The sequence below is a fragment of the Homalodisca vitripennis genome, chromosome 4 (assembly GCF_021130785.1).
Source record: "Homalodisca vitripennis isolate AUS2020 chromosome 4, UT_GWSS_2.1, whole genome shotgun sequence".
Classification (NCBI taxonomy): Eukaryota; Metazoa; Arthropoda; class Insecta; order Hemiptera; family Cicadellidae; genus Homalodisca; species Homalodisca vitripennis.
In genome coordinates, this window is record NC_060210.1 from 161,918,427 (window position 1) to 161,941,669 (window position 23,243).

At 35.5% G+C, this 23,243-nt stretch overlaps 1 protein-coding gene across 1 annotated transcript in view; it reads left to right on the forward strand.

The window, feature by feature from the left end:
• Window positions 1–23,243, forward strand: part of LOC124360491 (protein tipE) — a 69,461-nt gene that overhangs the window by 20,310 nt on the left and 25,908 nt on the right. Inside the window, exon 2 of the mRNA XM_046814165.1 lies at window positions 448–1,435. Within this exon, the coding sequence (XP_046670121.1) occupies window positions 480–1,435 (956 nt within the window). The 5' untranslated portion in view covers window positions 448–479. The remainder of the gene's footprint in view (window positions 1–447; window positions 1,436–23,243) is intronic.

Sequence of the window (23,243 nt, forward strand, 5' to 3'; positions counted from 1 at the left end):
TCTGCTAACAGCGTCAGTTCAAACTCATATCACTACTTACTATCTGCTCAACATTTTACAGTTCATCGCATTCTTACTGGCCATATCTTATTTACATGATTTATATTTCACCAAACGGCAGTTAAAATATATAGCAGATATATCGACATATGTCTATAAAATATAGCTATATCATGTTTTGTTTGGTATACGAGAATATAAAGCGTGCCAAAGTTTATACTGTGCTATATTTTTATTACATTTTTAACCATGCTTAGTTTTTTAGTGTGGATTCCCGTTGGAAATAAGATATAAGTTAAGTGTCTTAATCATCTAGTAACATGTTTATCTACAGTTTCTCGTATACAGAACATTAAAATAATGTTAAGAATATGCTAATCATTGGAACAGCATTTCAGTAACCAAGTGATCGATGATTCACATTAATCAATATGTTTAATTTTTCAGGTGGCGGCGAAACGATGAGGTAGTGCACCGTCATGGCCGACGATGAAGAAGTCAAAAAGGAACAGACTGCCGCAGAAAAGCTTCTGTTTTATATCACCGCTTCTTTCGTCCTGCTAGGGACTTTCAGTTTGTTCGCTTTCTTGTTCCTGGTGCCTTTCGTGATCGAGCCGGCCATCACGACCATAGTGATGGAGTTCTCGGAGACGCCCGCCACCTGCGTGACGACCGACGTGGAGAGCAACCGCGGCGCCTCCAACTGCTCCTGGACCTCGTGCAAGGAGGGATGCACCAAGGAGGTGTACGAGTGCACGCAGATCCGCGTCAACTATAAACTGAACGCGCCCGAGGAGGAGGAGTCCCTACACCGCGTCGAGCGGGCGATACGGGAATACGACTACCCGGACGTATACTCGCCCGTGGAGGAAGTGGTACCGCCGGAAGAGCCGAGTCCCACAGGTCTCATGGGGAATCGTTCCGAGTGGTACTTCGTGGGTGCTAAACTTTTCCCGAACGTGAAGGGTTGTGGGTATCCACCGTCGCTCAACTGTTCCATATTTTATAAGACTTACAGTGGTGTGGGCACTAACTATTCCTGCTTCTACAGCAGGATCGACCCCGGCTTGGTCATCAGCGATCTGGACATGAACCAAGTGTACATGAACCTGGTGTATGCCACCGCGATCCCGATACCGTCCTTCATAGTCTCTGTCATTTATCTGACAATAGCTTACTTTTATATTTACAACGACGAATCCGAACCCCCCAGAAGACCGCCGCGAAGGACTGACGCAGTGGAAGTGACGCCGTTGCCGATATCCACGCCACTCCCACCGCCCACTAGTGGTGCTCTCACGCCTGCCAGTGAAATATTCAGGGAGGATCTGGCCAGCTTCGGCCACCAACTCAAGATCTGCATGGCGGACGACATGAGTAGAGAGAGCATCATACCTGACTCCGTCCCCTTTGTTAATTCCAACTCTATGAACGGGTGAGTAGGTTATAATGTCATGTTGTTTTTAAATTTTATACTACAATCACATTGATATCAAAAGCTAAGAATGTTTTTTTCCATAGAGACTGTTCTTAGCAAAGGACCTCAAAGAGTTTTGGAGATATTTCGCATCTCATTATCGAATATATGAAAAGTGTCATTTTTCCAGAAAGTGGAAAATTAAGTAAAAGTTCTCCTCTAAAGGTGATAGCAGTACATATAATCTAGCAATTAAAACCAACTTCTATATTATCAGATACGTCTTAAATTCTTCGAAAGGTAAGATCCAACATAGTTACACATAAATATTGTAAATCAATGTGGATTGATGATGTAGATTAAGTTTATTGTAGTTCCCTTGTTTTGTTAAATTAAAAAAGATATAAGGTTAATACAATGAGAAAGGATTAAATCCACATGTATATTGAAAAATGTTAAAAGCCTACATTACGTTTTACTCATCTCACCGTCATCTTTGCTCCTCTTTAGAGATGTCTTCTTCTTTTCTTTGCATGAACTGGCGTCCCTTTTTCCTCTGGTTCCCTTCTCAGAAGTCCCTTTTCCTGGAGTACAAAACACTCTCAGCAGTTGGAAGCATTCTCCATCGCCTGCATATACTTATTTCTTAGTTCTTACACCTAATATTATATCCGCTTCATATCCTGGAGTGGTAATGTAAAGAAGTGGTGCATTGGACCCGCCTTCTTGACTTGGCCAGAGAAGTGGGAGGAGCCATCATTGTAGGAGTTTCGACTTGTATGGAAGCATAGCTGCATGACTATGAAATAAAGCTAATTCTGAGGAGGAGAAACCTGACGATGTTGAACCGGATCGGAGTAAATGATGAAACCAGACGATCCATCAAGGAAACGGGGACATCTTTGCGCCTGAGGTAATGCGATGGTGGCAACCTCTGAAGTCCCCACAGTTTCCGCGGTGATGTGCCCAATGGCTTTGTAGTTAACGCAAAAGAGCTGCTGCATTACCGAAATCGTGGGTCTGACCGAATTGACATTTTTGAGTCACTGTCTAGTTGACAGTGAGGTTTACAGTTCTTGGTAGTTTCTTAGGCTGGTTGGTAAATATAATCTAAGGCCGGAACCTGGTGTTAGTAGGAGTCAGAAGATGGTTGTTAAGTTAATTAGGGTGGTGTTTGGAAGATCAAGGTCCATGCAGAATACTCATCAAAGGGATCAGGTCTGGGGTATAAACAACTCAGTTTATAAAGCGAGGATAAGCAATCGCTCTTACCTAAGCCTACACACGATTGCAAGTTGTATCGTGATCATGAATCTTTAGATACAACTTTCCTATAGACAAATCACTCAGATAATGTCATGTGAAAAAGCGGAATATTCACAAGCTCAATTTTGAACAGTACAAATTTCGTATTTTTTGTCTTTATTTATTTCTGTATTATTATGAGCTAACGGCGAATACACAATACTGTAAAAGTTTACTTAAAGGTTATCTTACAAGACTTGCCTTTATAGCCATACTTCGTGTTCTTTGTTATTTTTTCCATTTTTTTTTAAGATTTGTTTTTTTACCCCTTCAGAGAATTTTAATCCTGGTCCCAATGCGTTGAAAGCTCATACATTATCCACATAGGTAATTAGATAAATCACTCAACCAAGTGTTTACGTTTGGGAAAGACCAAGGTAACAAAATTATGAATTATTCTTTGCATGACAAGATATCATAGTATACATAGCTGTTGATATTAGGAGATGAGGCTTTTGGCTTTACAAAAGTCTGTTCGGCAATTAAATTACCTAAAATATTCATACAAAGAAAATACGAGTATCATCACTCACTTATCCCAAGGATCACAGATTTGCGGAGCAAAATTAATGCTTTAACATTCAAATAAGTACTTTTTAGAAGAGTATCTAACCTCTATAAATTGGTCTAATAAAATAAATCATAATTTTTATGTTACCAAAATTAAAATGACAGAACTCCAGAGTGGTTTGAATATGACGGTAGGATGTATTTTTGCAACAGGCGCAGTCAAGCGGTTCCGAGCCTGATGTCGGAAGATGGGGTGGAATGGAGTAAGTGTCTCCAAATGCCTTTAGGGGTACTGTAAAAAAAATAAATTCGAGATAAAAAACTCAATGATGATGATTGGAGGATACGATCCATGAATCAGTTACCCAATGATTTATCACGTTGTTTCTGTAATTTAAATTTTCAAGTAAGGATTATGAAAAACCTCTGGATGAGTTACATGATGCATGGGAAGCGATAATAGCTTTAAAACATGTGTTTTAGGTCAAAATAGTTATCTTACTAATATTGTTTCTGTTCGTTTTTCTTGATGCAGTCAATAATAGTTAGATATTACAAAGCTCTCGTCGAGGCAGCTGATCAGGATGTAGAAATCCTAAAGATGTTTTTCTTCCTAATTTTCCGATGGTTTTACTCTTGACGTACCGATCCCTAGAAATAGTAATTTCTACATGAGTGAAGTGCCATGTACAGGAGAGGCTTGATGATTTAAGTACTTTTATTACTACAAGTCATGGTGGAATATTTAGCCATTGCCTAACCATCACATATATCATTTCAGTTGTGCTGTTATGATTTGTCCATATCACATGGGATAAGTTGAATTGTAAAGAAGTTCCGATATTGTTTTGGGGCCGTACAGTAGAATAATGAATCTGAGATGGAAAAGTAGTGGAAAAACTAAATTTAAGTGGTGGGCTTCAGATAATTCCGATAATGGCACATACACTGGCCTTTATTACTGCTCTGCTACGTAATCCAAACTATGTCCAATAGTTATTTTTTCTTCTGCGAGCAGTAAAACTTAGGAATACCGTTGTAGTTATAGCTTTCTGATAATATACGTTCATTTTTCGATTTTTTTGTATGGAGAACGGCAATACTTCAATTTTAAATTCGAGTCAGAACCAAAGAAAGTGTTTGGGGACATTAACTAGTAACTTAAACGGAACAAAAAAAAAAAAAAAAAAAAAAAAAAAAAAAAAAAAAAAAAAAAAAAAAAAAAAAAATGATCCATTACCTCATAAGAGATAGAACATTTTTCACTCATTTCTTCTTTTGGTAGTAATAAAATTGACGTCATTGGGTACGTTCTGTGCGTGCTTCGGTTTTAGTGAAGACTATGACTGCCAAAGTTGTGGATACTGCCTTTTTTTAAGGAATGGTATACTGTGTCAGCGATTTATTGCACGCCCCGGAAGGAGATTACAATTTTAGCAGCTCTAGAGAAAATATCCGACCACGTCTTCCTGAGGAAGCTGCCATCCATCATTAAATCATTCAAGCTCCGATGGTAGATGGGATGTTCTCCCTCTTATCAAGCCTCCTTGGGATGGCTCTTTCTGAAGGGATTGTCAAAGGAAATTTGAGATTCTGAACAAAATACTATCTACCTTAAACACTGTCATAATTTAAAGCGTCTTGTCTTTTCAAACCTATCCGGAAAGCCAGAATATATACCAATCAGTCCTTTTTGTTTAGCCGAATGCATTCCCTCTTGTGGTCGGTCAGATTATCCCTTGGTGCGACATTTTCTCACAGACTCCTCTATTTCCTCTTGGACCACCCTCCCTACATACAACCTGACAAGATGTTTCACACACTTCATACCTACCTACATTCTCTTTACTGTTCTTTATAATCTTTTAAATGGCATTTATCGGATTAACGAGAATAACTGGACTTCGTCTCTTCTATGGCGTGTAAACTTGTTTTTCTTATTTCTGCTAACAGTCTTTCCAGTTACTTCACTTGTGGTTCAAAGAAATCCATTTGTGGTCTTTGACCTACAGCCGTCTTAGTTCATATTAAAATTAAATTAAATTTGTTTCGGTTGTTTAAGAACACGTGTTCTCTTTCCAGTACGTATATCCACTAAGTGAAAAACAACAGCTATCAAATTTTGAGAGGTTAAAGGGGCGGGTACTTGATCCACTCATTCCACGTGCAAAGTGGTCTGAATTAAAGAGGTTCAGTATTATGGGTATCAATGTCCCATAAGGATAATTATGTCAAGGACAGGAAGAAATCCTTCTATTTTATATTTTTAACATTTCCCGCTTGCCTCAAGGTTTGCTCATTACCGAAAGTAATGTTAAGAATTATGTTAAAGATTGAGATTTATTTTACCGCCTGTAGAGAAACCCCGTGATATTTGGTATAACTTTGTATAATAGTTTTTGACGATTCTATGGTGTCTAATCAACGACACTTAATATTCATGTCTTACCGACTAAATTCTTCAATTACTTATGCCTACTACAAGTAAAGGTAAAAACAACAACATTCGCCAGCCCATTTCAAAGTTTTTGTTATTTTCTCATAATAATATAAACCAACCCATAGGCCTAACACAGTACAGTCGGTTTGTGCAATTTAAAAATTAACAGTGTAACAATAGGTGTAACTAACACCATGAGTTGCTTTTATTTATTTAATAGTCCGAATTAATATTATATTTCAAACAATAAATATTACTTTTGGCAAAGCTGGATGTCGTGTTGCACGTGCAAAATGTTGCGTTGAAGACGCAATTTTAAGTTTTAAAAGCCAACTTGAACACAGGTTGTACTACGATGATTTGCTGACAAATGCTTTTGGACTATCATAAAAAGGAAGACACGTACAAACATATCATCAGCAATTATGATAAGAAGTCTTAATGAGAGGTGATTAGGTTTTATATATCAAAAGTAAGATTAAAATACTCTCGCCTCTCCTGCAAGTTGAAGGGATCTGGGTCATAGATGTTGCGCAGTCGATGACAGGCAGCCCGAGATGTTTATTGGCAACAGTCCAGGGTTTTGGCGCCAACCTCGGTCCTGCAGTGTGCGGCGGCTCCCGTCCTCTAGTCTGGCGCCTCATTACATTAATATATAACACTGCATCCTGCTAGCGACCCGGCGCGTCCCGGCGTGGTGCCCTGCTGGCTGACACCACCTCTAAGTGTACACGGTCTACTTTCCTTTAGTTACACAAACATTGCAGTTAATCTTGACAAAATCATATTCCGTACCGGCTCTTTACGATGAAAGTGTTTCAACTAAACCCCTTAAGACGTGTAAACTATTAACAATTCTTTTCTTCGATGTTTATTAATTCTACTGACGTTTATCCTTAATAGATAAGGCATCCTTGATGATCGCTTGTCCTGGAGATGATTGTAAGCTTGATGATTAGAAAGACTGTGAGCCAGATGGAATTCTACTTGTGTTCAATTCACATAGTGGGCTGTATTAGCTCCCTCAATTTTCAAGGTTTTTATTGCCTCACTAGTTCCTGGTGTATCTCTTTGTTCCAACAAAAAAAAATCAGGATCTATCAATTTTGCTTCCACTATGGATCCATTTATATCCATTCCAACCTATCAAACATTTGTGAAGATCTGTTTTTGTGCTCTTAAAACGCAGAGTCTATTCTGATTTGTTTATAACTGGAGGTTCGAATGTGTCCAATCTAGTAAATTTGGAAAACAAAGCTTAATTTTTTTACCACGAACAATCAGTTGGTTATTATTCTCCTGGGCTTCTCAAAATACATTCTATTCAGTGGAACAGGCTTTGCTTCTAAAAAGAATTGTAACACACGGATTTAATAAAACGTCGATACTTTAGCCTATTAGTTCTCTCATGAAAATTCATGAGAGTCAAATTCACTTATCTGTCAAATTCACTTTATTACTGTCCCCTGAGGTCATCTGGGGTTCCAGAAGGTTATCTTTTATCTCTGTATAAGTGATTGTCCTGATGTTATTCGCAATCATGTAGTCTTAATGTTTTCTGATAATGTAAAGCTTTTTTCTTTTGTTTCTAAAAAAACAGGATTGTTTAGAAATTCAAAATAGTCTGAATGTCTGGTGTCTGCAGAATAAAATGAAACTAAATGCTAAAAAACATTAAACCATAACTTTCTATCAATGCCGATTACCGATAGTCGTTAACTAACTATCGTATTCTTGGTAATAAATTACCAGGACAGAAGAAGTGAAGGACCTAGGTGTTTTATTGAATCATTGAATTTCACATTGTATAGTTTTTCTTAAAGAGCGAACTAAATGCTTGTTTTCATTCTTCGTAATACTAAATATTTCTAGTAGGTCAGATCCTTGAATATGGCTCTCCAACTTGGAACCCACATCAGATTTATTTGTGTGGAAAGCTTACACAACGCATTTCATCCGAGCAATGAGTCATGTATCAACAAGTTCCAGTTGAGAATATGCCTCGTAAGCTGGGTCTCCAAACTTTTTGAAACGCGCAGAGGTATGGTAGGCCTTGACGCTACAGCTTTCTAAATAATAAGATTCGAGACTCACGATTTTATTTACAGCTCAAACATTTTCAAGAATATATAAGCATGTCAAATTGATCTGGTGTATATTACAAGAAATCTTTTTCCGTCCAGTTAATATTTAAACAGTGTTGCACACTGTAGAACACATGATCACTACAGAACTTAGAATCAGGCCTCTTAAAAGTAATACGGTATTAGCCAAAATAAACAGTACTGAAATGGTAATATTATATTATGGTAAACACAGCAACATTACATATAGATTTCACTAATAAATACAAGTCAAAAGAGGCAAAATCGGTTAAACTCGGGTATTAACATGTTCAATATGACCCCCGTTCAGTTTGAGGCAACACTCGTACCGTTCTTGCAGGTTTTGCATCATTTTTATGAATAGGGGTTGTTCCATTCTCCTAATAAACGTGGTTATGTTTTCTTTGAGTTCAACGATGGCAGATGGTGGGTCCTCGTCTTTCAACATTCCCTAGACGTAGGCGTCCGGTGTTGTAAGATCGGGGGAGTGGGCTGGGTAAGGACAGTTTGTTCTAAGGGAGATGAGACAGTTGCCAAAAGTTTATTGGAGGAAAGCAATGTTGTTAACGGCAGTGTGACTGCTTGCGGCATCTTGCTGGAACCACTGTGAATTTAACGGCAGGTTTTGTGCACGACAGAATCTCCTGAGGTCTCTCACAAAACGATCAAGAATGGCCCTATATCGATACTGATTTACAGTAAGAGTCTCTCCATTGTTGCCTTCAAAAAAGTATGGTCCCACTATACTTCTCCCAGACAGCGAACCAAATGGTTACACGCTTACTATGCTGTGGCCTCTCTACAACAATGTCAGGACTTTCAAATCCAAGGAAGCGTGTTGTCTGCTTGTTTATGAAACCATTAAGGTGCACATAACATTCATCTGTAAACAATTCATCACTCAGAAAATTAGGTTCTTCGTAGGATATTGCTAACATTGAAGCACAGTACTTAACTCTGGCTAGTTTGTTTCTACAGTTCAAAGGTTGCCCAGTTTTTATCCTGTAAGGAAAACCACCAATGTTTTTGAACATTCTTTGCATTGACGTATTGCTAATATTCAGTTTAAGAGAAGCTCGCATTAGGCTTCTTTTCGGTGACTTTAACACTTGCTGCAACACTCTTCCGTGGTTTTCATTTCTACAGACAGTAGTTGGGCGACCTGAAAAGCCCTTTCGCTGTCAAAACACTATATGTTCTTCGAATTTTTCAACAACACTAAGAATCACAGCATTACTAGGCGGTTTTTTGTGAAAATGTTCCTGAAAAAGTAATGCAGTGTATGACAAGCTTGGCCCACCCGCACGTCCAATTCCGTATGAGCGGAAATAATGCTCTACGAAAAACACTTTCTCTACCGTTGTTAGCACCATGCTAGCAAAAACTAACCTCAAATAAGAAGGAAGTAATGAACACGATGTCGTGGCAACAATCGACAGTTGAATCAGCTGATCGAGAAGGCAACTTCAGCCGATTCAGTTTCAGTACTGTTTATTATGGCTAATACTGTACTACAAATGTTCAACAGTTATTGCCAACTGTTTAACTAACTTACATGCAAAAGTTAAAGAAGCGTTGCCGGATTTAGCAAGTCTACAATAGGGGATGTTTAATTTGAGTTTTATTTCTAGTGACGAACCTTCGATTCCTATACAATATGTCAGGTTTTGATAAATGAAAAGTGTAAAAAGTTCAATATACGAGTATTTAGTGATTTAAACGAAGGCTTACAGTGGATGTTATCACTAGCTATCATTCTGAACTTCTTCTGAACTTTAAATACTGAGCGTGTTAAGAATTATACTACACACCATAAGCCAACACTGAATGCAAATGTCGAAAAAAGTTGGCTTTACACCTACCGCAAAATATTTCCAGGGATAACGCCTTATAGCGAAGTTGCTCCTGTGAGGCGCCTGGAGAGTTTTCACAGTGGACTCTCCAAGTAAGCGTTCTGTAGAGAATTACTTCAATAAGTTTAAAATTAGTTGAAAATAATCAACCGGTAAAATATTTAGAGAAAATTTATTGGTTTTGTTTGATTTCAAACTAGACCATTTTCAACTAGCCAATCTTTGAGTTTCAAAGGATGAGCAGGAGTCACAAGTGTAGATTCATTGTCTCTAAGCCGTCTTAGCAACATAATATCATTCGCATAGAGCAGTACGTCGTTTACCATGACCAGGAATAGCAGTGGCGCGAGGACGGAGCCCAACGGAACACCACTCGTTACCGGCATTAAGAAAGGGTTCGGACCATTTAGTTACACATATTATTCTCTATTTTTTAAATACGATGGAAATAGCTTTAACTCTTGGCCAGATACATTGTAAAAGGAAAGTTTACTTCAAAGTTAATCTTGAGGAACAGTCAGTGGTCTTGCTAAGATCAGATAAAATGACCACATCAAGGTCCCTCTCCTCAAATGCCTAAAACATTACCTCAACCAGCTAAATTATTGTATGAGTGGTTGACAGACCTTTCCTACCTCCAAATTTGTGTTTACTGATCAAACAGTTTCTTTCAAAGTATTTCAAAGTAATCCATAAACTGTTTGCCAATAATAATTTCAAGAATCTTTGAAAAACTGGTGTTTATTGAACGATTAATATCATTCCTATCTTTTCTGGAAGAGAGGAATAACATGGAAAGTTTTCAATATATTTTGAAAACACCCTGCCTAAACATGAATTACTCATAAAAGCTATAGGATTATTGTCTCTTGCTAGTTTATTAGAAAACAAAATGGTCCTTGCTGATTTTAGGGTTGAGAACCTTGGCTGTCCAGGTAACCTCTTTTACATCTAGCCAGACAAATTCAAATTTGGTTAAGATGGGCTTCAATAGGCTGTAACCTATTACTTGGGCTGATGAACTAAGTGTCGTGTAATATTTACAAAAGAATCATTACAATCATTAGATGTGAATTGAGGGTCTTTATGCCATTCTTCATTACTAATTCTTAACTTGTTTACGGTTTTCCAGATAGCCTTGGGCTTGTTGCTACTTGAATTTATGTTTTCATTAAATGTCCTCTTAGTTTCTCTTATCAAAGATCTATATAACGCTTTAACATATATGAACGCACCTTGAGCCACGATGTTATTAGAAGTTTGAAATAGTCATATAGTAAATAAAGCCTCTTTCTTTCTTGTCTTAGTTTTTCATTGGCTGAGCTTTAGCAATGGCTATAACTCGTGGGGGTCGAAAAGTTTCATTTCCATCTGTCTGTCTAGACGGGGTCTCGAAATGGACTGACATACAGACTTTAAATTTTGCACGAAGCTTCAATTACGTATATTAGCAAAGCTGAATTCGATGATGTAATTCAGCTGAGAGTTAGTGAATATCTTTACATTGATCTAAAAATAGTTAACCCCGTCGCGATTTTGTTTTAGGTGAATACCAATCTTCAACTTCGAGTAGATTGCATCCTTTTATTTTTCCATTCTTCGTGGGTTTACGATTCGTTCTTCTATTTGGAGATTACAGCTACAATGTCGAGCCAAGAATGCGGACACCGTGGTTTCTGAGTCGAAGCCAATATTTAAGTGATGTCAATTTTAAAGTTGTATAAACCATTAAGTTTCGTAAGCAAAATTCCAAAGAACATTAGAACCACTAGGCACACTACCCTCCCTCCCCCCACCATTAAATTTTGGTTCGTTATTACTCTATTTTTGCAGCAACGTGGCAAAGGCATGTTTTTATTTAAGACCTAGAAGTGGTGCGTACTAGTGTTATTATCACAATTAAATTTACATGTACAGTTTGCAATTTCGGGCATTTATTACTACGACCTCAGAATCATCTGTTTCGTCAATTCGGTTCAAGAATATGAGATTTTAACATGTGAAATTTTTATCCATAGAGTAAAGTCATTAGAGTGGAAAGTCAATGTTGAGAATTAATTAGTGACAAGATTTGATTTCAGCGCACTCTTGCGTTGTATTACCCTCCCTAGCGCATAGGAACTTTTTTGAACACTAATTTGAAACTTAACTTATGAAAAAAATATGTAAATGAGTAAAAATGTGGCAAGAAATTGCAAAAGGTTTAATCCGTATACTTTAAGTTCTGCATGAAACCTCATTTTTACATAGACAAGAATTACTTATACGATGGTGCATGTTCAAACATGGAATTTGGCTGAGTGTCAATGAATTCTATCACTCTGGACGCATGCGCAATTTTCCTTTTGTCTGCCGGATGGATGTAAACATTTAACGACATTATGATTGTATGTCTATCTGTTCGTAGGACATCTCGACATTATTTCCTTATTTCTCGAGAATGAAATAAGGTTTAGATTTGAAATTTCAGAATCTTATTGAACCCTGTTACACGACACGTGGTAGAGTGTAGGCTACTCCTATTTGTTTTTAGTTTGTTACAGTTGTTAGAATTTATTGTTTTTTACTTTCTGATATTGCTGTCCCAACATTGTTGACTTTTTAATCTATTATTAATATATATGTGTATAACGGAGATGACCACTGAAATAAAGTAAAAAAAAAGATAACAATTTATTTGTGACAATATGTTAAGTGAAGGATGTTTAGACGACAGGCAAGGATCTGAAATTTTGTGTGCATCTGGTCTTTTAAAAGGGTAACATACAAATAAAAATGTAAGCTTTGTTGTACAGTATTTAGGGAGTTTTTACAGAGTTACATAGATTTCGTTCTATGGCAGCCCTCATAATGACATATTTGTAAAGTACTTGTTAATGAGATTATTTTGGGCAAAATGTAAGATATTTTTCAAAATATACAAAACAGTTTACTCACATGATGGTTTTTAAGACCTTTATGGTTAAATACTTATAAGTAATATTTAAAAATCCTAATCAAATTTAACAATAAACAAAAAATGTCTAAACAATAAACAAATACCTTGTTGCCTCAACGACGAGTATGTTTTTCAAGAAACTTATAGCACATAAAAGTTCAAATTAATTCTTGAACAAGAAGAGATGTATAAACATGTATAATTTTTGGTATGTACTTTGTTTAGCGAGGTTTGCATAACAAACACCATTGGCTGAAAATATTTTGTTTTACAAAAATATTTTATTTTTGTTAAAGGAAAGTTCCATGAAAAAGTCCATAACATAAACAATTTTAAAGTGTGGGAGTAATGTGTACATAGTATGTAGTATTCAAACGCTAAAAAAGGGTAAGACTACAGATTAGATTTTTGAAAATTTTTTCAGATTGTTAAAGCTGTTCATTATCACTCTTGGTATAAATCTAATATACGTTTTAGAAGTATGATATTAGAGCAGACTTTATAATGGACGTTTGCTATCGTTTTTAGTTACAAGAGAAACTGACGTTCCCATAGCTGGAAGCAGTCCTCTGCTGAAGATGTCAAATCCTTAAAAACATGTTTAAGGGCTCGAAAAATAAATCAGTTGTTGAAAATATATTGTATCCGCATTGTGTTGAAACATAGAATCAACACTTCCCACCACTACGTTATCTGTACTGGGTTATTATAACACAACACATATTTTGAATTTTTTACAATGTACAAAACAAAAAACTAAAAAAATGTAGTATTTACTTTAAACTATGGATGTGTAAAAATGTTAAAAGGAAAATAATCCTGTATAGCTTATTCTCGATATAGAGCTAGCTTGTGCTGCTGTAACAACACCGAGTTTGTTTACAAGAGCAGCAATTACTTGAATCAAAAGTAGGCCTTGATGTTATTATAAGTAATCACTAGCTACCAAACATAAACAAATTTTACAACAGAACAAAAACCCGTCGCCAAACTGTAGTGTCTATTAATGATAATTATAAATACTACGTATAGAAATACAATTAATATTTTACAACAAAAATGTTTTATTTACAACACAACAATCTATAACGATCTTATTATAAACATAACATTAATAGATAATTTATATATATATATATATATATATATATATATATATATATATATATATATATATATATAATACATAATTTTAATAGATAATTATAGACTTATTTATAACAAAGTACTAATGTTTAGTTTATGAATTTGTATAACAATTCAGTATTGCTTATACAGTTACTAACAACTAATAATAGAGCAGATAAGTAAAATTAAAAACTGTACAAATCAACATGCATAGCTTGAGGCCTCAAAATAGTGTGCTAAACTTTCACTAGTTTTAAATTTATGACTTAGAGCATAAAATTAAAACAACTAAAGTGCATATTTATTCAGGCGTTGGTATCTTCATATTTAAGCTATGATGTAATAGTATTAACAAAAAAGTTAGATATTGTTCGGACAACAATAGCCGTCAGAGACGACAGGACTTACGGTACGGGCCGGGTATACAGGTCGTAAATCGGCCCTTTGTCTACCGCCCGCTCCTGCGCTCCGCCCATGTTGCCACTCTTGACTGTCTCAAAGCCAAAATCAGTTTTCTAAACTATTGGCTAAAAATACTTATTATTATGTAATTACTTTATAAAGCTAATGTAAAAATAATGCTGTATGTAAAAATATGAAAATCAATACTTTAGACTAAGTTGTTATTAGTAGCTACATTTGTTAATATGCGGTAACACTATATTGATGTAAATATTATTTTTCACATTTAAATTTTATATGCAGGAAGACAATAAGGAGAAGGAACTACTAAATGAGAAAAAGTGAAAATATAGGGAACCAATCCAATTAAGTAATAATACTAGCTTCTCAGTGGTATTGTCTGTCATCAAGAGTCAGTCAGACAACAAATTTGTAGTTTCGTGTGACAAGTTTCTTAATAATATCTAAAATTGAACTTTTAGCACTTTCTGAGGCTTTAGATGACACTGCTTTGGGCCTAGGAGTACAGCCCGAAACTAGGCAAGCGATACTTCAGGAGCTTATGGTTACCTAGAGAACAAAATAGAATTCAGGTATTATTTATTCTCTTTAAGGATACCTTCATATTGTTTAAAATACGTTCGAAAATACTCGAATGATTTTAAGATAACATGAAACTTGAACCTAGCCAAATTTTGTCATGTTACTCTATGTAAGAACGCTCTCGCTAATATTTACAAATTAATTTGATTACATTGTTATAATGAAAGAACTGTTAATTTTTGTTTGAGTAAGACGCCATCAGTTCGCTCAAGTCCAATAAGTTTTGCGGATATCTTCGGTGTGGTGGGCAGTTATGATGGCATTTACTTTCCTAAACAAAATATTTAAACCCTCAGTAATGAAATAGAATACATATTTTGTTATCTGGTTAGCAATTTGCTTTGATTTGGTTTGTAAATTAATTCGTCGTAGAAATAGTATCAAAAAGAGTTCGTCTTCGTGGAGGCTTTAAGTAAAGAGCGTGAAAAAATCTCTCGTATATAGACTGAACACAGCACCTGCAAGAATTTGGTAGAAATACCCAAATTTAGCCTTGATTGATGGCTCATTAAACCCACTACCGTTAAATTTCTCCTTTAAGATATTATTGCTTTAATCTACATACAAAATGAATTAGTAATCATTCCTTATAATATAAAAAAGTGGATATATAACATATCCAGCGTCTCCAAATTCAGAAAGGGAATGAGAGGATCGGCTAAACAATCAGATTAGCGCACGTCTATCTATTTATAGTAACTTTGTCAATCTCGCATGTACACAAAGTTCCAGACCATCGGTCTGGTTTGTCAAACACAATTCTGATCATACAAAACGTCAAACGCGCCGTCCATATGTTACAGTCTTGTTTGACAAACCAGGTACGATCATGCGAGACCAGCAACAAGACGGTACCCACGCGTAGACCGGGCTACGATTTATTCACGTATCAAAACACTTTGTGGTATGTTTAAAAAATTGAGATCTTATCTAAGTAATAAATTACTCCCACTGTTTTGTAGATCGTGCTCTGTTCATATTAGCTAGAGCCTTGTATATAACAAAAAATATTGATAATAGATGTTTAATAGAACTAACAACTCTATAAAATCATTAAAAAAACATATTAATTTTAAAAGTTCCATTGAAAAAGAAACCTTTATGCAGTGACACATGTAACGTAATTAATGTATTCTCAAAATTCCCCTACGCAAATGACACTATTTATTTTAAGACCAGACATACGATAAATGTCGTAATTCACGCGTATTTATATTACATTACTGATATATTACATGTTTGTAAATAAAAAAGCATAACTCCGATGTACATAAAATAGTGTATCATGTACAACTAGTAAATGTTTGGTTGAGTTTCTGAGGTAAATATGGAACGAACTTTAAAAGGGGAGTCTAAATTGAAAAAATTTATTTTTTTTCAATTTTGGGTTTTTTATTGAATATTACAGTTTGAAATTTCCTCTTTCCAATGACATATAACACTTTGTAATACATAAATCATAAAGCAACGAAAAAATCAATAAAATAAGGCCTGCAACTCAGTTTTTGTAAAAAAACTCCTTGGTCGTGCAACTGTATCAATCTGAATCCCTACCTTATGGACCTGATGTAGTAATTAGAAAACTGGAGTGCGTAGGTCATGTACAGAAGCGTATGGGGACTCGCCTACGCACTCTAAAAGATAAATGTAAAAAAGAAAAAGTGTCAGATGGGAAACCTTTGTCTACGAAAAACCGACTAACGACTGCTGCGGTTCAAAAGCTTCAGACGTTTTATGGATTATCAATTAGGACGAACACCCATAGTGTAGTTGAGATGAAAAAAGCTGTTTGGGCAACATATTTTCATGTCCAATCTACAAATGAAACGCCAACACATCAATTGTGTCCGAATGATGAATTGACGTGGTGTAAATATAAAAAAGCAGAACTCTAAAATAAATCCTATGACCATGGCAAACATTTCCATCTCCCTGAAGCCATTATGTTGAAATTAAAACCAATTTTCAAGAGCCTTTCTGATCCAGAGTTATTAGCAAAGTGCCTCAAAGGGAAGTCCCAGAACCCAAATTTGTCACTAAACAACCTCATATGGTCTCGTATTCCTAAAAGGACTTTTGTACGATTGCACACCTTGCCATTTGGCGCATATGATGCTGTGCTATCATTTAATGACGGGTTTTCCAGCAAGTGTAAAATATTAGAGGGGTTAGGGCTGGAAGTAGGGTCTAACATGCTTGCCGCTATGAAGAAGATGGACTTGGACCGACTCCGAAAAGCAGAAAAGGCCATGACTGACCTTGAAAATAAATCCGACAAAGCAGGACATTAAGTAAAAGAAGACTGGAAGACATTTACCAGGAGTCAGAAGACCTAGACAACCCATCTTATGGTGCAGGATTACACTAATGGTAATATAACTTATATTTTGGTGTTAATTTTTACATTTTTGTAGTTTTCCGCAAAATAGCATTTTTGTACATTTGATGTGATATATCTCAAGAACGGTTATAGGTAGGATAGCCAAATTTTTACTGTAGCTGCATTACTATAAACACTAGTTCCTCATAAAGTTTAAAAATATTCCAATTATAAATAAAAATTTAGCAAATGGAAAAATATAAAAAATAATTTACAAAAATCATATTGTTTTTAAAAATCACCAATTTTTTTATTTTTTTTACCAATAATAACAATAATTTACGCGGAACTAACTAAAGAGCTGTTCTTTGAAACAAACAAAAATGTAGGTTTCTAGGTTACTTACTTCCAGAGATATGTAACATAAAGTTAACATTATCGTTAAATGGAATTTAGACTCCCCAACGATTTATTTTGAAGATACTCTTCTGTAAAAGCGAATGACTAAATGTTTCAACAAAGCTTTTTAACCACTTAAAGTTGTATTTGAGCAAAATGCAGAAAAAATTTATGAATATAATTAAAAATTTTATTTTTTCACCTTTACCATATTTCAGGTTGTTTAAAAATGTTATATACATATATATATATACGTAGTTGTTAAATTTTAAAGCCTTATATTACCATATACATAAGTTTAATTATATGTACATAATTACTGATAGATTCGGTACGGTTCTGAGAGATTTGTACGGTACGGAACAAGTCCATAAGTGAATAAAATATATTACTACTTTGTAACCTTTACGAGAGTAATATTACGTAGTAGTTAACAATACGGTAACTCTAAATATATCATATGCGGCACCACACTCGGTCTATAATGCTTACAACGTATAAACATCCTAGTAACATAGAATAGTACAATAGTGTATATTTATGTTATAAAAAACCAAAGTTACAGTTTACAAAATTTTGCAAATTTTATTTCACAAACACCTAGTCTTTGATTACAGCCATGGCACGACATAAATAGAATCATAGAATTACAAAGAATATCAATACAGACTACGTTGGTCATCTGGATTGTAATAATCTAGCCATTATTACTATCCAGTAATTATGGATAGTAATAATGGCTACTCTAGGAATCTAGAGGCCCCTACTTTGGGAAAATCTTTTTCCAGATATTGGTGGTCTATGATTAGGTCCACTATCTGAGAAGATATGAATTTTTCCTCATGGAAAGATGCTACCTTATGGGAAGTTGACGTCAGAACAAGCTTACTCATTCACAAACCTAACAACATTCTCCATCTTCAAGTGTGTTCAGATTCCTTCTTGCTCGAGATGGAAATAAATTATATCCATCCGTCAGAATCACGTTTCTTTGCACTATAAATGGTTATATACACTACATATTATGTTGTACACCAGTCTCATCTAAGAGGTTCAGGCAAAAGGAGTTACTTTTAATCCAAATTACACAGATAAAGTATGAGCGGGTTTTGTCCATCTGTGTTTGAAGTAACAGACATAAGATGTTTATTTCGTGAAATGCTGTATGACGAAATCTTTGTCGTCGATTCTTCTTTTATTTGTTTGTTTCCTAGAGTTTTCTTAATGACGACATAAGTAGTCAAATCTTTGCCTTTGTTGATAAATTCTCTTGTTTAGGAGTGGAATAGGGGTTTTCAGAAATTGCGTGGAACAGCCAAATCCAGTGCAGGAAATCATATTTATTCCGGCTAGGTGAAGTGGTTTGTCTATTATTTCTGCCGTTAATGTAGCAGACCAGTTTATAACACTCCTCGCATTTATTGCCTACACGTCTGCATCTGGGGAAATGCGTAATCTAGTTGTAGACTAATATTGAGCAGGGACTGCCCAGTAACACTGGTTTGTTGACAATTTATTAAAAATTTTGCACTCATTTTTCATTGCACATCCTCACTAAAGGTCTATCTACATTTCTATGTTTGATCATTCTGTAGGTGTTTCAGGCCAGTGATGGCTGCCAAAGGAAGTCCCTGCGGATATTTCCGCTACGGTCGGTGGTCTATAGACGTCGCATTTCTGGCTTTCACCATTCTCTCTACTGTCCGGCCGAAATATGTATAAGTTATCATTCCAATTCGTTAAGTATCACGTTCTAGGTGGATGGGTTACTGCCACGGTCCACCTCATACCTCACTGTATACCAGACATTTATGAACGTATTACATAAAGTATTAGTTAATTTCACAGTTTGCAGGACGAGTTTAAACATAAGGGAAAATACGACTGTCGACTCATTCAAACGAAATGTACGGGTCGGAATTGTGTTTAACTCGTTCACGTTCTAATCAGCTGCCTCCCAACAAGAGTATGAAACATAACAGTTCCTTTAACAAAGGATAGACACATTCAAATATCCAATGCTGAGTCGGATAATATGTAAGAGACTAGTACTCACGTGACGGACCTCATAGTAGTCGCATCTACCGGAATGATACTGTATATGGCGCAGGTAATTGCTACTTTATCTGAGGATAATGAGGTTGTGTGAATTGTGACACGAGAAGATTGAAACAATTATTCCATAAGCCGTAGGGACGCTCTGTAAATGTTATGACGATATGTCGATCATTGAAACTCATGTACGTAGAATTAATGTATGAATGGTTTATATGCTGTGAAGGTATGGATATAACCAATTGCCTTTGTCTCAGAATTAAGATGCCAAAACCCATAACATCATCTTATCCTCATGCACGGCCACTTTGTGCGAGATACGGTCGTCTCAGAGCGTCGCGTCGATTGTTTGCTGAATGTAGGTCTGACATCTAGGCTGCTGGGAGAAATCTCAGAATTACAACGACGCAATCCCATGAATCCTCCACACCACATTCTCCTCGACATGATTACTTTATGAGGGTTATGATCGTTTCAGAGCGCTAAACGTCTGCTAGGCTCCACAGAAACACCTCGATTACATTTAGTAGTAATGAAATGAATTATTTTATTCAGTGGCAAACACAAATAAAATAAAAGTTTAGTATGTAATTCAAAGTCAAATAAAGTTAAATACAAGCTCTTTTCAGTTTGGTATTAAAATGCTATTCTGCAATGATCCTAGTTGGCAGCAATCCGAATGCGTAGTGTTGGAAATTCATAAATTTATAGATAAAATTGAACATTATAAAAAAGGAGGTTTTGCTCCAGTATGAGCACTTCTCGTTCCAGTGAATTATATTTAGCCATGTTGAATTTGCCTTCTTTTCTCAATCAAGAAAATGTGTAAAAAAAGTGTGTATTGATGATCAATTTAATTTACTTCGGCCTTAGTATTTGTTTTTTCTAAAACTGACTTTGCCTCTCTCCCCATAAATAAAATATATATATACATTCACAACTCTGAGAAGCTTAATTTGCCAAGAGACAAATTAGAGGGGTTTCATAACATTTTTAAATGTATAGTAAAAGTGTGACTACATTGTCTCTTATGTCTGAACTACTAGCAGTTACCGGCTGCTTTGCACACAATTTAGTAGGTGCACGTTTATAACCACTGCTCTTTCGAATGAATTATACTTCAGACGCCTATTTTGTGTTTGCCTTATTGCCACGATCAAGACAATACGTCAAAAAGTTTATAATTACGACCATTGTAATTTACTTCGTTCTTAGTATGTTTTGTTCCATAGTTGACTTTGTTTTCTTTCTCGATCAAGACAATTATAACACAGATCAGAGAAGCCGAATTCTGTCAAAAGAGAATTAAGATGTCTTTTATAGTTTTATATAAGTCTAAATTTATAGTAAAAGTCTTTAAATATTTTAGAACATTTAGAGCTTTAATTGGTAAATTAATTCAAAACAACAATTTCAATACTGCGAAATTTCATCTGTCATAATTCTTGTCGACTGCTTTAAATTTCATTGATTTAAGACGTTATTCGTCTTCAGATTCAAATTCTGGATTTCTTATGTTTTAGGACATTTTATTAGGTAGATTAGTACTTACGAAATCGCTGAAATCTAAAACGGTGCTAAAATTATGGCTACTTATCAGAAGATTTACTCACTGTGAATGTAAACAAACTGAATAACAAACAATGTTTACACAGAACAGTTTATTTGACTATTACATTTGGCAGGATCATTAAATTAATATTACAAAGTTTTAGAAACTCAGATGGGATTTTCGTTACTTTAAAGGCCGAGGGCGAAGCTCGGGAGTATTTTCGAATTAGAATAAGCAAGGAAACCGCAAGAAACAAACAAAAGCACTTCGCATTTATAATATTATTAGTATAAATAAGATTAATAATAAAACATTGTTGTGAGTAACCTTTCTACCAAAGAATTTACGAGTGAATATAAATTAAAACTGACGTTGTTTCAATTATTATTTTGCTTAGTTTTAAACGAATGTTTTAGTTAGGAATTTTTGAGATGTGGTAATTACCTTTTGAAAACAAAATTTCATAGTTGTGAGGGTCACGTAAACCATATGAATGAACAAAAGTAAATATATTATAATTGCACACTTTGGAAAATTTAAAAATTGTTTAGTGTTTTTTTTTACTCTTCCCTTTAGGTGCGGTATTTATTAAATACAACGCTTAATATAAGTTTGATTGAAGAATATTAATATTATTAGTTTTTATGTGGAATAAATATATAGCAAAAGATGCAGTGGTTTTACAGTGGCGGGGATAAGTCTGCGTTGTATACTTGTGGAAGTCGGGTGAATATAACAAGTGTTTGTACTGTGAGAGCGTCCATTCTATAGTTTCATTCTTTTATATGTATACAAACTAATTTACTTTTATGTTGATGTTGGTGGAAATGTTCATGGTCACCAGGTCCTTTTCTCTCAGTTTTGTGTAAATGTGTTCACCTAAGCCATGATGAAACGGTTGTGGTGTAGACCAGTGGCCAAGCATCAGAATAACAAATGATTCTCGTTAATGCACACTATAGGCAAGCCTCTCTAAATTGCAAATGTTGGTGCAAACTACTGAGTGCTGGTCGTGTGGTGGAATAGTCGCGTAGCAACGCGGTAACAATCGCTTTACTTCTTTCTGTCTAAAGGTCATAGAGAACCTCTCTTTGATAAAAATGTTCATTAGCTTCTCCTTCGTGTTAATGCAGATTTCCTACAGTAGTATGAAGTAGTGGAGGACAGTAGTGGCACGTATTCGTCAGTTATCTGTAAGCACATGGTGTTTATATAGACCAGCTAACGAACATGCTTACGTGTAGAGAGATATAAGAAATCATAGTGTTGGTATCTTTATAATTTTTGAAGGTACTTCCTTGGGAATGTTTTATACAAGGGGAATGCGGCGGCGCCCTCGTTAGAAACGTTGGTAAAGTGGACAGATACTAAATCAATAATAACGTCACTCTCTTCAGTTCAACTGTAATATTCGTGCACAACACTGGCCACCACAAAAGGTCGGAATACAATCTCAGTCTTACAAAAAGTAATACACGAACTCGTGTTCAGAAGTACTAAGGGCGTGAAAACCGTGGTGGAGGTAATTAGATCGTCCTCGAAGGCTGAACACAATCTATCCAATTTGTTTCCTCCTAACAAATTCTACACTTGGAAGCTTAGTGGTCTTGTAGGTTGTGACTGCAATACCGAATGTGATATAAGATGTTGCGATGCCTCCATAGAGAACCCTGAACCGTTTTATACTTTCCGATCTTACTAATTTTATGGTTGACTATGGAGAATCGCCAGGAAAGCCTCAATGTAATGAGCAAATTAGACACTTCTTGCCTTGGTCAAACAGGGCCGAAGACCTTATTCTCTCTGTACATGGCCAAGGAGTACCGCCCCTGAACATCGTTGCCTCGATATTCTTAATATATATTCAAGGAATGATAGCAGCCAGATTCATCTTTGGCACCTAAACCTTTAAGTAGGACAGTGAGGTCCACGTTGTCTTCAGTAACAATTTTCGGTTTTTTAAGTGATGAATCTCTTGATTTTCTCATTTTGTAATAATTTATATTGAAAGACTTTAATAACCATTGATTCTGCAAATGTCAACTTGTTACTTGCGTAAACAGCATAACATTATAATTGTTTCGTATTTTTTGGTAGCATTTTCAGAGTGAAATGCAAATGATAGAATAAGAAAGAATAAAAAACCATTGGTAATCCTCTTTTGTGAAAATTTAATGAGATATATAATTGTATTCGCCATTATAAAATGGATAGAT